The following is a 16500-nucleotide window of genomic DNA, read 5'->3' on the forward strand; positions in this document are numbered from 1 at the left end:
AGTTAAGGCCAGCTGAACTCACCCACTCTCTCTGTAAAAAAAAACTTTCAGGTTCTGAAAGTGAGAACAAGGGACTCTAAGGAAAAGTCGAAGAAAATACAGTTAGTTTCTTCACCTGATGTCATCCTCGTTGGCGAATATGATGACCACCCTGGCGTTGGGGTTTTCTCTGAGACGGCGGATGACCTTGTCGAATTCTCCTGCCTTCGGCTCGCGTGGGATCTTGACGGACTGAGAGATGCAGACACCACCTGAGGAAGGAGAGGGATGGAGAGACGGAGGGAGGGAAGGAGGGAGGGAGGGAGGGAGGGAGGGGAAAAAAAGAGAAATAAGGACAGAGATGAAACCCCTCTAATCTTATGGGCGTCTCACTGCGGGCGTGTAGGACAGCTTAGCAGAACATCGTGTACCTCAGTGTGTGCAGGACCTGAGGTGTTGGGAGTCAGGACCTCACTGCATGAATCATGATTGCAGCACAGCAAGCTGACAACCCACTGGGGTCTGACACGGGGTGTGTGTGTGTGGAGTTTTTCAGGGTGTGTGTGTGTGAGGGTATTTGTGGTGTGTGTGGGGCAGATAAGGAGTCTGACATCACTTGAGTCCTATTCATTTTGAAGATGCTCTTTCCTGATCAAGGACAGCTTTCATCATGACACTTCAGATGCAGAACAACCTTTCAATACTATTCCACACACACATTTTTTTTCGAAACTTTTGTTAGTACTGTTCTCTGTGTGTACCGAAAAAAGAATATTGCTGCATATTTGTGTGCTGTTTTATTTTTGACTCAGTGTTGTGCATGAACCAGTTCAAAAGAATGCGTTCATTGAACACGTTCATTTTTATGAGAACGTTGAACTGAACGCAACTTAATGACAAATAATGAATTTGAACGGTGAACACGTTCATATTATCTGAGGTCTAACTAAAACGTTACGGAATGTTTTCCTTCTCCTGAGGAGAGACGCTTTCTAAATCGAATGCTTGCACCATGTCGTTGCTGAGTGTCCGTAACATTTTCGCCATGTAGCCTAACCTAAACCAACTAACTTGACTTCGCACTACGTTACCCATGATTCATCGCACACACGTAGACCAAACAAGCAACGTATTCCAAGACAACAGCTCTCCGTCTCATAAAAATGGCAAGTGAAAGCAGAGACAGACTCAGTGACTACATCTGATCTGATGCACCTTATTATTTTTTGCAGGATTTTTACACACAGTAAACACACACATTAAAACTATGAAATGAACTATGAACTAGTTCAGAATTTAAATGGTGAACTATGAACGTGAACGATTCATATTTACTTGTATGAACTGAACTATGAACTAGTTCATGAGAGGTATGAACGTGCACAACACTGGTTTGACTATGATAAAAGTAGGCCTACACTGATTTCACAAAAGGAGAAACGGTTCATTCTGCAGAGTCATTGTCATTCATATAGTGTGTTCCATTTCTCTGATTGTGTTTTCAATTTTGCACTTCAGTGTGCTGTAAATGCTTGGTAGTGTGCAGCCAATGCTTACTTGTGTGTACTCAATGAATGGTATGTGTGTGTCATTTGAATATTATGGCTGTATGCACCAAATGAAAACACAAGTTCCATTTTGTGAACAGTTAACAGATTTGATGGCAAAGAGTCAAAATCTTGCAAAGGGAGTGTCAGGTTTAGCATTTTGTGTGTGAGGTTTTCAGTTGTGTGTGTGCAGTTTTGAGAAAGCCGTTATTGTTTTGAGAAACGTGTTAACAATTGTGAAAAACTGTAAAGCAGCACAGCTTAGACACACATATTTCTGTAGAAGGCTCAAGGCCTTCAATCTATCACAACAATCAAACCTATTCATATGGAGTTCATGCGCAATCAGTTTGAAAATCGGATGGCTTTAGCCCTGAAAACACAATGTTTTATTTGAGCGCTTCACTGGTTGCCATTATTGAACATTGTACCTTGTATTATGGAGGCATGCATGTGTCTTTATGTGTTTGATAGATCCTGGATTCAACAGGGCAAATAATTGACTCTGGGAACACAATCTCGATTCCAGACCCTTTATACCCATTCCAGAAACTATCATATGTTCATTCTCTCCATCATTTAAAGCGTTGTGATATCACCTAAGGTTCATGTGCACTAAACACCCTTGAATTGTTCTTCTGCTCTTTCCTGTAGTCAATCTGAGCACCGCAATATGATCTGAAAATCGTTTTAATTACTAATAGGTGATTAAAGACACGGATAATACCCTTGGTGATGGCTGGAGCTTGGGGAGGGAGGGAGGGAGGGAGAGAAGAAGGGAGGAAAAGAGGAAAGGAGAGAGGGAAGGAGGAAGGGAGGTGGGAAGGAGAGAGAAAGGGGGGATGGAGAAGGAGAAAGAGAGAAGAGGAAAGGAGGGAGAGAGAGGGAGGAAGATCTCAGTGGCTCCTTTTAACTCACCAGTGTATAAGATAGCAGATCTTAACAAATGAACTGTCTGTTCTTTCTCTCTCAGCCCAGTGTGAGATTTCCACCCCAAAATAACCGTCTCCATCGAGACTCAGGCAGCGCTGCTATCTGGGCTCAGTGTCACAAACGCTCCTCTCTCAGGGTGTGGGGAGAGATGGGGAGAGATGAGGAGAGATTAAGAGAGATGGGGAGAGATGAGGAGATGAGGAGAGAAAGAGATACAAAAGAGAGATGAAAATACAGATGAAAACGAGATAGGCAAATGAGATAGAAAAATAGAGAAAAAAAGAGAGAAAAGAGAGAAATAGAAATAGAGATATAGGAAGTAAAACTTAAAGGTCCCATGGCATGAAAATTCAATTTATGAGGTTATTTAAAATTAATATGAGTTCCCCTAGCCTGCCTTTGGTCACCCAGTGACTAGAAATGTTGATAAGTATAAACCAAGCCCTGGGTATCTTCTCCGCCTTTGAGAAAATGAAAGCTCAAACAGTCCGATCTGGAACCTTTCCCCTTATGTCGTCATAAGGGGAAAGGTTACCTCCCCTTTCTCTGCTTTGGCCCGCCAATGAAAAAATGAGCTACGACCGTGCGAGCGTGATAGTTTTTTCCTCAAGACACATCATGGCTTGCAAACGACCGAAGCATGGCAGTTAGCCCCAGCTCTCTCCTCCTCATAGCAAATTTAAAGCTACAGACACAGAAATGGCACGTCTTAAGGAAAGCTGTAATTCTGCACCAAGGCTGAATTTTGGGAAAGAGACTTCAGATACAGTATTAGGGGACCACTAAGGCCTATATAAAAGCATCCAAAAACAGCATGCCATGGAACCTTTAAAGAAGTGTTAAACTGTTGCGTACTGGCTGGTAACGTTTGTGGTGTTGGATAGACTCTGTTCAGTATTGTAGCACAGTCCACAGACAAAGCACGGTACCATCACACCTTCTCCTACCCCCGACAAGGAAAGGGTCTTCCCCTTTGTCCTTCTCCCAGAGGAGAAGCTTCAAAGCTTCTGACCCAGCATGGGGTCAGATACAGAGGCCACACGGCCCACAGTATCAGACAAAGGATTTACAAGGAAGAACTTTCTTATGTGGATTTACAAACATATTCTCAAGGACTACATGGCTCATGGACACTATTTCAATGACAGTAGTTGATGTGTTATAATGTGTGTTTTTCCCATTTACTTAGAACGTTGTTTAATTGAGGTTTGATTATAACTTCCCTTCAAGTATAGTTAAGTCAGCCAATCTTGATATCAAAATGATTGTACCATACTAACAAAACCATTTACGAATGTTGTATTGTTATATTCTGAAGTTTGAGCATTCCATGGACAGTTGAAATAACGGAACTCAAAAGGTACAGCTACTTCACACCTAGGCAGATCTCAGGACGACGCCCAGGTGGGGGGAAACTGACCAATGAAAGAGGTCACCTTCACGGGGACCCCCCCGTGTTCTTTGGAGTATAAAACCCCCAAACGTACAATCACCCTCGCTTGTTCGTAGGATTAAACTGAAGTGCTAGCTACATTTCTAAACTATTCCTCTCAACCTGCAAATTCACTGAGCGCCCGGAACTTTGGCCAAAGATTCCGTTGTTCTATTTTCGTTGGACGATAACGAAACCATTGACTCTACCTTTCTTCAAACCGACAAAAGTAACTACGATTTGCAATATTTCTTACCTGTGACATATTGGCATGTTGTGATTAAATTGTTGATGTTTGATTGTATTTTACAAATGAGTTAGCTTAACCCTTGCTAAGTCAGTTGCCCTTGCTCGTCCATTGTTCCCACAAAGGCCTACCTGTCCCTCTCTACCCCTCTCTCTCTCTCCCTCCCCCCTTTACACGCGCTCTACACAGCCATTGTGTTGCTCGCCCTCATTTGCATCCAGCCACTGTACTACTCTGACTAACCCATAACTTATCTGGTATTTGTTCATTATAATTACATTCTCCTAAATAAATCATTGTGTATAATATTCGCGTATCGCTCACGTTATCTGATCTGCTCTACTTTCATAGAATTCACGACTCAAGATTAGACTGATTATTACGAAGGCTATTATTTAAATATTATTCAATAAGGTTTCCTCTATCCCTTTAACAATAAGAGGTGGTGCCCACAAGAACTACATACTTTATTATAAATTAAGTATTGCTAATCTTAAACGAGCAAACCCCGCTACAGTATTTAAGTTCTGAAAGGTCATAGTGTGGTGGTTTATGAACACGTACTGACCACGCATGTTAAGGTGAATTGCATGCTTGACTTTGATATTGATGCAGAAAACTATAAAACGAATCCCACAGTTTGTTGTCATCATACACCTAACACCTAACATCTAACACCTAACACCTAACACCTAACACCTAACACCTAACACCTAATATCTAACACCTAACATCTAACACCTAACACCTAACACCTAACACCTAACACCTAACACCTAACACCTAACACCTAACATCTAACACCTAATATCTAACACCTAATATCTAACACCTAATATCTAACACCTAACACCTAACACCTAACACCTAACATCTAACACCTAATATCTAATATCTAACACCTAACACCTAACACCTAACACCTAACACCTAATATCTAACACCTAATATCTAACACCTAACACCTAACACCTAACACCTAACACCTAATATCTAACACCTAACATCTAACACCTAACATCTAACATCTAACATTTAACACCTAACACCTAATATCTAACACCTAACATCTAACACCTAACACCTAATATCTAACACCTAACACCTAATATCTAACACCTAACACCTAACACCTAACACCTAACACCTAACACCTAATATCTAACACCTAACACCTAACACCTAATATCTAACACCTAACACCTAATATCTAACACCTAATACCTAACACCTAACACCTAACACCTAACACCTAATATCTAACACCTAACACCTAATATCTAACACCTAATATCTAACACCTAACACCTAACACCTAACACCTAACATCTAACACCTAACACCTAACACCTAACACCTAACATCTAACATCTAACATCTAACACCTAACACCTAACACCTAACACCTAACACCTAACACCTAACACCTAACACCTAATATCTAACACCTAACACCTAACACCTAACACCTAACACCTAACACCTAATATCTAACACCTAATATCTAACACCTAATATCTAACACCTAACACCTAACACCTAACACCTAACATCTAACACCTAATATCTAATATCTAACACCTAACACCTAACACCTAACACCTAACACCTAATATCTAACACCTAATATCTAACACCTAACACCTAACACCTAACACCTAACACCTAATATCTAACACCTAACATCTAACACCTAACATCTAACATCTAACATTTAACACCTAACACCTAATATCTAACACCTAACATCTAACACCTAACACCTAATATCTAACACCTAACACCTAATATCTAACACCTAACACCTAACACCTAACACCTAACACCTAACACCTAATATCTAACACCTAACACCTAACACCTAATATCTAACACCTAACACCTAATATCTAACACCTAATACCTAACACCTAACACCTAACACCTAACACCTAATATCTAACACCTAACACCTAATATCTAACACCTAATATCTAACACCTAACACCTAACACCTAACACCTAACATCTAACACCTAACACCTAACACCTAACACCTAACATCTAACATCTAACATCTAACACCTAACACCTAACACCTAACACCTAACACCTAACACCTAACACCTAACACCTAATATCTAACACCTAACACCTAACACCTAACACCTAACACCTAACACCTAATATCTAACACCTAACACCTAACACCTAACACCTAACACCTAACACCTAACATCTAACACCTAACACCTAACACCTAACACCTAACACCTAATATCTAACACCTAATATCTAACACCTAATATCTAACACCTAATATCTAAGTATCTGGGGGTACTATCTAGTACCCCATGTACTTGTTACAAGTGGCAAACAGTGGCAAGTGGCAAACAGATCTTGTGCTTGATCTTGAGAGCTTGCATGTGGTTTGGCAGCAGCATCTGCTGTGAGGTTGTTCAGAGGTTCCCTGAGTTTCGACATGAACACACTTCCCCTGCAGGACTGGGGCGGAGATCCAGACAATCAAAACAGCTGACCTCCTTCTAACCTCCCTGGTGTCCCAGTGACAGTGCTGCCAAGCCGGGCTAGGCTGGGGCTGGGAATGGGGCTGGGGCTAGGGCTGGGGCTAAGCTGGGGCTAGGCTGGGGCTGGGAATGGGGCTGGGGCTAGGGCTGGGGCTGGGGATGGGGCTGGGGCTAGGGCTGGGGCTAAGCTGGGGCTGAGGCTGGGGCGAGGCTGGGGCTAGTAGCAGCCAAATGCCGGCTGTGTGTTCTTCCTCCTATCCAGCACTACACCAACTCACAGTATGTTCTAGACTGTAGTATGTTCTACTACTGTGTGTTCTAGAGTGCAATCAGGAGTTTCTTTTGTTTCATGACACCCAAGACTCAAACTGAAATCAGAGTTGTCCAGAACGACTGCGAAACAGGAAGTTGTTTTGTCAGTGGACGCGTGAGGTTGCTGTCTCTCTGGTGTGGATCTATCAGACTGTTTCCCAACAGTTATAAAAATGTATTCATTTGGCAGAAGATTTTATCCAAAGCGACATACAGTACAGGGGGGATTTTAACCTGCAATCTTGTCTGCAGTCAGGTGTTGTATTGTCTGAGCTCCAGCCTACTCTCCCTGTTGCACTTTATGATGCTGCATTTTTATTTTATTGTGAATGTGTCGGGAATGTAAATATGAGACACCTGAGAGGAAGAGATCCTCTTCTCCTTGTTAAGGTGCTGGTTTGTTTATCCTCCCTGAAGGAAGGAACAGGACAAAGTCAACACATCACTTTTCTAGGATGGATCTCAGGATCCCTGTGAGCTGAGAGCTTTAACACCTCACACAACCTCTAGTCTGACTCAGCTTCACTGCATGTCTGCTTGTGTTACCGTAGACGACACAGTCTGTGTGTTACCGCAGAGGACACACTCCAGTACCAAGAGACTCGCGGCACAGAGGACACACTCCAGTACCAAGAGACTCGCGGCGTGGACGAGAGGCAGTCACATGAAGCGGTTCTGTCCCACCCATGGCCGTTCCCCAGCTGGTTTCCCCTGCTCTAAAGCGTTCTGTCTTCCAGGGTGTGTTCTGGTCCAGTTCCTGTCTCCCTCTCCTGCCGTGTTCTTGTGTTTAGATGAGTCAAGTTTTAGTTCTCTCTGCTCCTGCCTGCTTGTCTCCTGTGTGGGTCCCCCTGCACTCACCCCCAACACATTCCTTCAGATGTTTAAACACGTGCTGGCTGATGAGGCCTCTCAATGCTGTCATCGACAGACGTCTAGTCCGTGCGTGAGAGGGTTTTTAAGGAAACAGCCATTTGTACAAAAAACTCCCAGAAATAAATCCTGGGATCTTTCTGTTTTTTACCTCCTAACACGACACACTAGAGGCGTTATTTCCCACCAATAGGAGAGAGACGTTGTCAAGGAACGCTCCGGGTTCCCACCAATCAGAGCTAAGCTTCTGGGATCACCGCAGGATGCCTAAGAAACTCCACATGTGGAGGTCTGGTCAAGTAAAACAAGCAGGCCCTTTGTAGCCCTTCATTGCACCGGGCAGGAGGAATGCTTATCAAACACTCTGGTACATAATGAACTCACTGTCTCGGGAGCATTAACATAAAAAGCAGCAAAGCTCTTGTGATGAAAATAGTGGAAGCCGACAATGATGGATGTGTTACGTTGTTTGTGTGTGTTGTACGTGTCATGAGAGGAGAAGAGAGTTTTTAGGTTTTCTAAGATACTATAAAAACTTTGGTGAAACTTTCGATAGCGGTTCTGCAGTACATTCTTATTTGAAAAGGAAATAATAGCCACTCATCTTTCAAATATGTTTGATATGTTACTGAAAAAGATGTCATGAACTGCTGCCCTTCACCTCAGATTATAAATGTCAGACACTGTTTTCTTTTACCAAGGAAAATATTCCGCCTTGTCTTTGATGTTTTTAAAGGTAAAGTTGTGACCCCTGTAAAAGTGTTGAGTAAGCTAATGAGGCCCTCTGAGAGTTGTTTAGCAACACAGACAGCTCAGTGCCAGTGGAATGTCAATTTTGAGGTTTGGAGTGGCCCACTAATTTCCGCCAATTATGTTCCAACAATCCTGTTCCAGCCAATTATGTTCCCGCAATCCTGTTCCAGCCAATCACCTTCCACGAGGTGGGCCTTCCTCCTTGGTTTATGTTGTGAAACCGCTGTCAATCAAACTCAAGCTGGAGGAAAGTTAATTATAATTAATTTGGTACATTTCCAGCTTTAAGGTGCATACTATGCGGTCATGAATGACCAATTGTAGCCCAGCGTGGGGTCACATGGCTTCTTGTTTAGCGATGGTCTGGACAGGCCAGATAAACAGCAGGACGGAGTGTGCCTCTCTCCTCATCCTCTCCTCCTGAGACAGGAAGAGACATCTCACGTTGTTTGTAATCTTTTTTTGTGAAGGAAAATATTCCACCTCCTCTGTGATGTTTTAAGTGCTGCGCTGTACCAAACCAATTTGGCATCAAAGAGACTAAAGATGAAAAGAATTCAGAGGGACAATAAATCTGTTCTGGAAACGAACGTGGCTATTTTCATTATGAATGCACTATCCTAGGCTCCTTGCTTTTCACAGATATACTTCTGCTACGTGAGACGTTGCTTTATAAAAGTAAACACAGAGTATTTGATCTTTGCTGGGCTTCTCTTCTCATTAACTGCTATAGTCTCCTGGAAAGAGAGAGGGATAGGATGAAGGGATGAATGGATGGGTCCATAAATGGATAATGAAACAGCACGTTGTGTTATTCAGAGTGTTTCCCTGATCAACAGGAGAGTTTGGCTCATGGTCCAAGGCTCTGACAGAGAGATGGGTTGGGCCTGTGATGCTCCAAGGCTCTGACAGAGAGATGGGTTGGGCCTGTGAGAGAACAATGGTTGGTGTGTAATCAAATTAAATGTTAAGTGAACTAAGAGTATATTGAAAAATCATCAAATAGTTTGTTTCTGTATGGGTTTGAAACATGGGTTTGCCTCAGAAACATTGATACAGTTAGCACCCCAGTCAACCTGAAGGTTTAGTATAGATTATATATGTAAGTAAGGCTAACCTTACTACAGGTGTATAATAACAGGTGTTAGTAAAATGTATGTACTTTATATATGAACAAATGTTTGGATGTCACTTTGGATAAAAGCGTCTGCTAAATTAATAAAATGTAAGTGAATGAAATCATAAACATAAAATATAGCAAACACATGACAAACGAGAGGATATTCATAACACACAGCTCTATAAGACAGTCCAGCTCTGAAGGTACCATATACTACTGAAAATACTATGTACACATATTTAAACTGTAGAAAACTTTAGTTTTGTACAACTGCACGAAGGGAATGATAGTTGAGAATGTGGAGAGACTCAAAGGAGTTCTGGAGGAAGATGAAGCTGCTGTCAGCTGCTGTCCTCACGTTCCCCTCGACTCCAGGAGAGCTCAGGGGAGGACTCATAGAAGACCCAACACATTGTTCATCTCTCCCGCTCGACAGTAAAGAGCGCCTGGCAGGGGGCTCCAGGCCTGGAAGGGGGCTCCAGGCCAGGCAGGGGGCTCCAGGCCTGGAAGGGGGCTCCAGGCCAGGCAGGGGGCTCCAGGCCTGGCAGGGGGCTCCAGGCCAGGCAGGGGGCTCCAGGCCAGGCAGGGGGCTCCAGGCCAGGCAGGGGGCTCCAGGCCTGGAAGGGGGCTCCAGGCCAGGCAGGGGGCTCCAGGCCTGGAAGGGGGCTCCAGGCCAGGCAGGGGGCTCCAGGCCTGGCAGGGGGCTCCAGGCCAGGCAGGGGGCTCCAGGCCAGGCAGGGGGCTCCAGGCCAGGCAGGGGGCTCCAGGCCAGGCAGGGGGCTCCAGGCCTGGAAGGGGGCTCCAGGCCAGGCAGGGGGCTCCAGGCCAGGCAGGGGGCTCCAGGCCTGGAAGGGGGCTCCAGGCCAGGCAGGGGGCTCCAGGCCAGGCAGGGGGCTCCAGGCCTGGAAGGGGGCTCCAGGCCTGGAAGGGGGCTCCAGGCCAGGCAGGGGGCTCCAGGCCAGGCAGAACACAGACAACAAATGACACAGATGACCTCAGACTTTCAATATGGCAGCTGTGATCTGCAACACACCCTGGTCAGACCTGCCTCTCTCTCTGCAATGTAAAGATGATCTTCCTTGAGACTCATTAAATATGAAGGAGTAGCGGATGGTGAGGTCATCCCTGAACACCTAACAACGTCTGTTATGGCTACGCCAACAGTGCCACGCGACACAACCCCAGACACACACCCCAGACACACACCCCAGACACACACAGTGCCTCACGACACACAGAGAGGGAAATTATGAAATATGGTGCAGAGAGAGCGAGAAAGGGAGAGAGAGAGGCAGGGAGAGATGGAGAGAGAGACAGAGAGAGGGAGAGAGAGAAGAGACGGAGAGAAAGAGAGTAAAATGAGAAGGAAATGGAGGGAGAGAGAGAGGGAGAGATAGAGAGGGAGAGATAGAGAGGGAGAGAGAGAGGGAGAGAGAGAGGAGAGAGAGAGAGAGAGAGAGAGAGAGAGAGAGAGAGAGAGAGAGAGAGAGAGAGAGAGAGAGAGAGAGAGAGAGAGAGAGGGAGAGAGAGAGAGGGAGAGGGAGAGAGAGAGAGAGAGAGGGAGAGAGAGCACAAACAGGGGAAGAGACAAGGGAATCAGGGAGAAACCAGAAAGTGAGAGAGATGGAGGGAAAGAAGTTAGAGAAAAAGATAACGGGAGAGAGAGAGTGAGGAAGAGAAACAGAAATGAGAAAGAGAGGGACACAGTCAGACAGCGTGATCAATGACAGCTCCTTGTGATGCCAGTCATGCCAGCTCTCCAAACAGAGTCCTCCAGGATCACGCTCTCGTCCACCATGTAGCAGACCGTGTCAAGCGCTGCGACGCCCCCCCCCCTGACCCGGAGGAGCCGCGCTAACAGCAGGCTAATCCCTGGTGGTGTGGAAAGCGACATGCCGGGGCCCCAGCACCATCTCATCTGTCCAATTCTCAACACCACAAAAGCCTTTACAGGAGCCAGAGATACCACAGAGAGCTCCATATTCATCAGCGTGTGTCTCTGTGTGTCTGGCTCTACATCACCTGTTCCAGGGTCTGGATGGTGTGTGTGTCTGGCTCTACATCACCTGTTCCAGGGTCTGGATGGTGTGTGTGTCTGGCTCTACATCACCTGTTCCAGGGTCTGGATGGACACATCCTCAATTAAAGGGTGATGGGATCCTTTTCACCCTTCAAACTTGTCCAGACCATAATACTATCCCTTTGTTGGAAAGAATTTCCACCTACAGATGTACGGTTAATTCTGCCACGGTGCAAATTTTGCCAATGTGAATGTTTCAATTAACATATAGCTGGGGGAGGGTGGGGAGGGTGGGGAGGGTGGGGGATGGCGGGGGACGGTATCAGCTCTCTTGGTCAGGTAGCCAATGCCAACAAACCCACTGTTTGACAGTGGGCGATACAACAATACCGATATGTATCGTGATAAGACACTTCATCGTTAGCAATCAGGAGAAGAAAACTGTTCGATAGAATTTTCGATAGTTTCACTGAGGTTGAGATGACATCACATCTCAATAGCGACATCGTAATAAGATTTATAGATGCCAATTCCTCCACAATGCTTACAAGAGTACTACAGCAGAATACGTCAAATGACGAAAGATAGTTTGATGAATTCCAAACCAACCACAGCAGTAAGCAGTATTGATGCCTGAAGTCTTTGATTTTCATCGCTGGCCAAAACAATGTAATCTGATATTGTGTCGACTAAGGGCATTAATTAAACAAAATGAGAAACACATTTAGTATTTACTTTTTCTTTCCTTCGCACCAAGCGCCCCCACCACGCCTCCCCCAGTCATCTCCCCCACGCCTCCCCTACGCCTCCCCCACGTCTCCCCCACGCCTCCCCCACGCCTCCCCCACGCCTCCCCCACGTCTCCCCCACGCCTCCCCCACGCCTCCCCCACGCCTCCCCCACGTCTCCCCCACGCCTCCCCCAGTCATCTCCCCCACGCCTCCCCCACGTCTCCCCCACGCCTCCCCCATGCCTCCCCCAGTCATCTCCCATCCTCTCCCTCTGCCGCCACTTCTATCCTTCTGTCTCTTCATTTCAGCAAACTCTGCTAAGCACATTGTCATCTCTAATGACACGCGCCGAGAAAAAGTGATATTATGTCAGAATGTCATCCTATGATTCCTGCTATCAATAACTCTGGCCATGTGCCTCATTTACTATCAAATTGGAAACTCTTAGCCTCTATAACTTCAGACAGACTCCAGCGTAATGTTTCCAATAACAATTTTGGTTCTGGAACTCAGAACTCAATAGTTTTACTGAGTAACTGGCTAGGCTTCTTCTTGAGTGAGTTTCCTGCCGCTGGAGAAAATGGGACTCCTTCCAATTTCTAAAAGACGACAAACACACAGACTGGTAGCTCAATCACAGCACCCACTGAAACAGCTCTGCATCTCTTCATGCTTTCTTGTAGCTTGTCTGCAAAAGCCACTTCCTTGATGCTCTTTCTTGAGACTCGATAGGAACCAGAGCAACCAGAGGTCGGCAGTTATTCTGTTGTTTTAGTTTCATTTCGATACAGCTGAAATGATTCTGGATGAATCAAATTTAGTTTGTTCGTTTTTTTCCCTGAAGGAGGAGGGAGTTTGTGTCTGAGGGCGAAGCAGAACCGCCAGGATACACAAGGACTCGATGGAACGAATTCCGCCAAGAATGGAATTTCCCTGCTTTGTTTACGAGGCAGATTAGAACTCTGTCAGATCTGTCAGTGGGCTGGCTGACACGCCTAGCCCGCGAGGCGTGTCATGTTACATGGCTCATTGCCATGTAACATGGCAGTCGGGCACATGTAGATTCATGCTGATGAACGTGCCGGTAGCGAAGGGGTGTAAGACTGTGGTAAACAGAAAAGATTGTTCCTGCTCCCTTTTATGCCATGAAGCCTCAGGCCCCAGGCCCAGCCGTCAGCTTGACTTCATCAGCACTAATAGGCCAATTGGAATCCTATTTGTATCTTGGTGTGCAGCCTATTACCTTATGGAAATTGTATTCATGAAATTGCATTAAGCGCCAAGGTTTTCCCCAATCCAGTCTCTGCAGCAGTCAAGGTTCTAGCTTCAGCGTGCTGTGCCGTGAGATTGGTTGTGTTACTAGGTCCTGGTTCTAGGTGATTGTTCTATTTATTTTATTTTTACTGGAACCATACGTCAGTACAGTGGTACATAGACAACCCCATGCACACACACAACCTTCTCTAACACCACCCGCCCTCCCTAGGTCACGGGGACAGGAGTCTCTCCTCCTTGACAGCAGGTGTGTGTGTGTGTCTGTGTGTGTGTCTGTGTGTCTGTGTGTGTGTGTGTCTGTGTGTGTGTGTGTGTGTGTGTGTGTGTGTGTCTGTGTGTGTGTGTGTGTGTGTGTGTGTTTGTGTGTGTGAGCATGTGGGGGGGAGGTCTTCCACACACCCATTTCAAAAATTGACCCTTCAAGGACTTTGTGTAGAAATGAAATTACATTTGTAGCCCCATTACCAGAAGCCTGGGGATTTGGGGTACCGTGAAGCTGTCTCACAGTAGTGTACGCTGAACACAACTTTAATAGAATTATTATGGAAATTAGCATAAAGGTCGCTCTCCATTGTTGCACAGGGCCAAGGACTCTCGTCAGGGACTCTTGGTGGGAGTTAGAACCATCTGCATGTCACACCATCACAGATGCCATTGCTTTTCACACACCTTCCAAACCACAAAGGCTTTCAGGTGCTCCCATTCATCTGTAGGACATCACACAGGATACCTGCGCCTTTCATTAAAGCTAGGTTATACTCTTCTGTTTCACAAGCCTTTTAAAACCCCATTCACATGGAGAGTGGGATGTGTGTTGCCAAGGGGAAGTTCTCTTAGCGGTTAGTAACGAGCGATTTACTACAGAAATGTTCCTATTCTAGCACCTGAATGAACACTCGTGTTAAACCTGTTGTTGGTTCAAGTAAAGGGGCATGTTTGTGTCCTCACTGTAGATGAGTGAGCGAGGAGATGGAAGATGAAGGAAGCTGTCCACAAATGGAAAGGCCAGAGAGGTCGACCTGAGATAATGACCGAGTGGGGTGGATCGGTTTTTCTGACGTGTAAACACAGACGTTCCATTACTCAGGAGCACTCAAACACTGCCAGAACTCTGCACTTATGATTCTTGATGTTCTGCTGTACTTTGGCACTGTTTGTATGTCGCTCTAGATAAAAGCGTCTGCTAAATTACAAAAATCGTAATGTAATTTCTTCTGTCCCGGCGCTCTCCCGACAGATGGAAATAAAGGGACACAGGGACAGCTTGACCCACCGCAGCACCTGAGTTAGTGTCGCATGTGTCAGGAGACAGAAGGCCAGTGGAGGAAGTTCTGACTGGCACTGCGGTACAGCTATGTACTGACCTCACATCGCAGCTGTGCACTGACCTCACATCGCAGCTGTGCACTGACCTCACATCGCAGCTATGCACTGACCTCACATCGCAGCTATGCACTGACCTCACATCGCAGCTATGCACTGACCTCACATCGCAGCTGTGCACTGACCTCACATCGCAGCTGTGCACTGACCTCACATCGCAGCTGTGCACTGACCTCACATCGCAGCTGTGCACTGACCTCACATCGCAGCTGTGCACTGACCTCACGTCGCAGCTGTGCACTGACCTCACGTCGCAGCTATGCACTGACCTCACATCACAGCTATGCACTGACCTCACATCACAGGTATGTACTGACTTCACATCGCAGATATGCACTGACCTCACATCGCAGCTGTGCACTGACCTCACGTCGCAGCTATGCACTGACCTCACGTCGCAGCTATGCACTGACCTCACGTCGCAGCTATGCACTGACCTCACATCACAGCTATGCACTGACCTCACATCACAGGTATGTACTGACTTCACATCGCAGATATGCACTGACCTCACATCGCAGCCCCTGGGAAAACTATATTGCCGTCGATACTTCAACATCTAGGCAATATCTCTGAAATGAACTCTTAAGTATCAGAAACAGGCTCAGTCAGAAATGATCTCTCCAACCGGGGCTGGTTCAATGCAGTGAATGTCTGGCAAAAGCCACTCGGCCAACGGAGTGTGTTTTTGCAAAGTGTCAAAATATTAGACGCCGAGCAGTATGAAGAAGCCTGAGTGCTTAGTGTAAGCCAGCGCCATCTGATCCCACTTACTGCTGGAATGTGAAATCAATTAGTGCTAACGAGGGAAGCTGGCGGAATTAGAAGACAGTGAGTCCTAATCCTAAACCTAACAGCTAACCCTAACCCTTACCCTAATCCATATTATCTGCATGAATGAGCATATTTGCATAATCTTTAGATGCATAAAAACGTTGGTGTTGTGTTCAGTCGCTGGTGACACTGTCCTGGGAAGCCCTCCTTCACCTAACCCTGGTATCCTGGGGGAGGTTAAGGGTTAGGATGAAGGTTAGGGTTAGGGCAGGGGTACTCAATTAGAAACCCAAAAGGTCCGCTCACCAAATTTCCATTCAGTCCAGGGTCCAGAACAGTGATGGTTTATTTTTCTGGCCCTTACCTCAGAGTTCTGGCCTGGGGTAATTTTGTTCAAAGTGTCGATGCTTTGTGTCATAGTGACGTTTCACGTTACCACTTTTGAAAAGGGCAACCGTCTTATTGCAGATTAAACATCGGTTTTGTGCTCCCCACCGGCAGCACAAATACATACTTGTCAGTCCACTCTGTCTGAAATTTGCGATTTTCGGAATCAACTTTTCGCTTTTTGTCAGGTTTATAGCACGCCATGATTTTCGCTAAGGAAGAAACAGGTA

At 45.7% G+C, this 16500-nt stretch overlaps 1 protein-coding gene across 1 annotated transcript in view; it reads right to left on the reverse strand.

Annotated features, from left to right (window-relative positions):
* grm4 (glutamate receptor, metabotropic 4) overlaps nucleotides 1-16500 on the reverse strand; it is a 115153-nt gene that overhangs the window by 41611 nt on the left and 57042 nt on the right. Inside the window, exon 3 of the mRNA XM_062473528.1 lies at nucleotides 116-251. Coding sequence (XP_062329512.1) covers nucleotides 116-251 — 136 coding nt within the window. The remainder of the gene's footprint in view (nucleotides 1-115; nucleotides 252-16500) is intronic.

The sequence above is a fragment of the Osmerus eperlanus genome, chromosome 1 (assembly GCF_963692335.1).
Source record: "Osmerus eperlanus chromosome 1, fOsmEpe2.1, whole genome shotgun sequence".
Lineage (NCBI taxonomy): Eukaryota > Metazoa > Chordata > Actinopteri > Osmeriformes > Osmeridae > Osmerus > Osmerus eperlanus.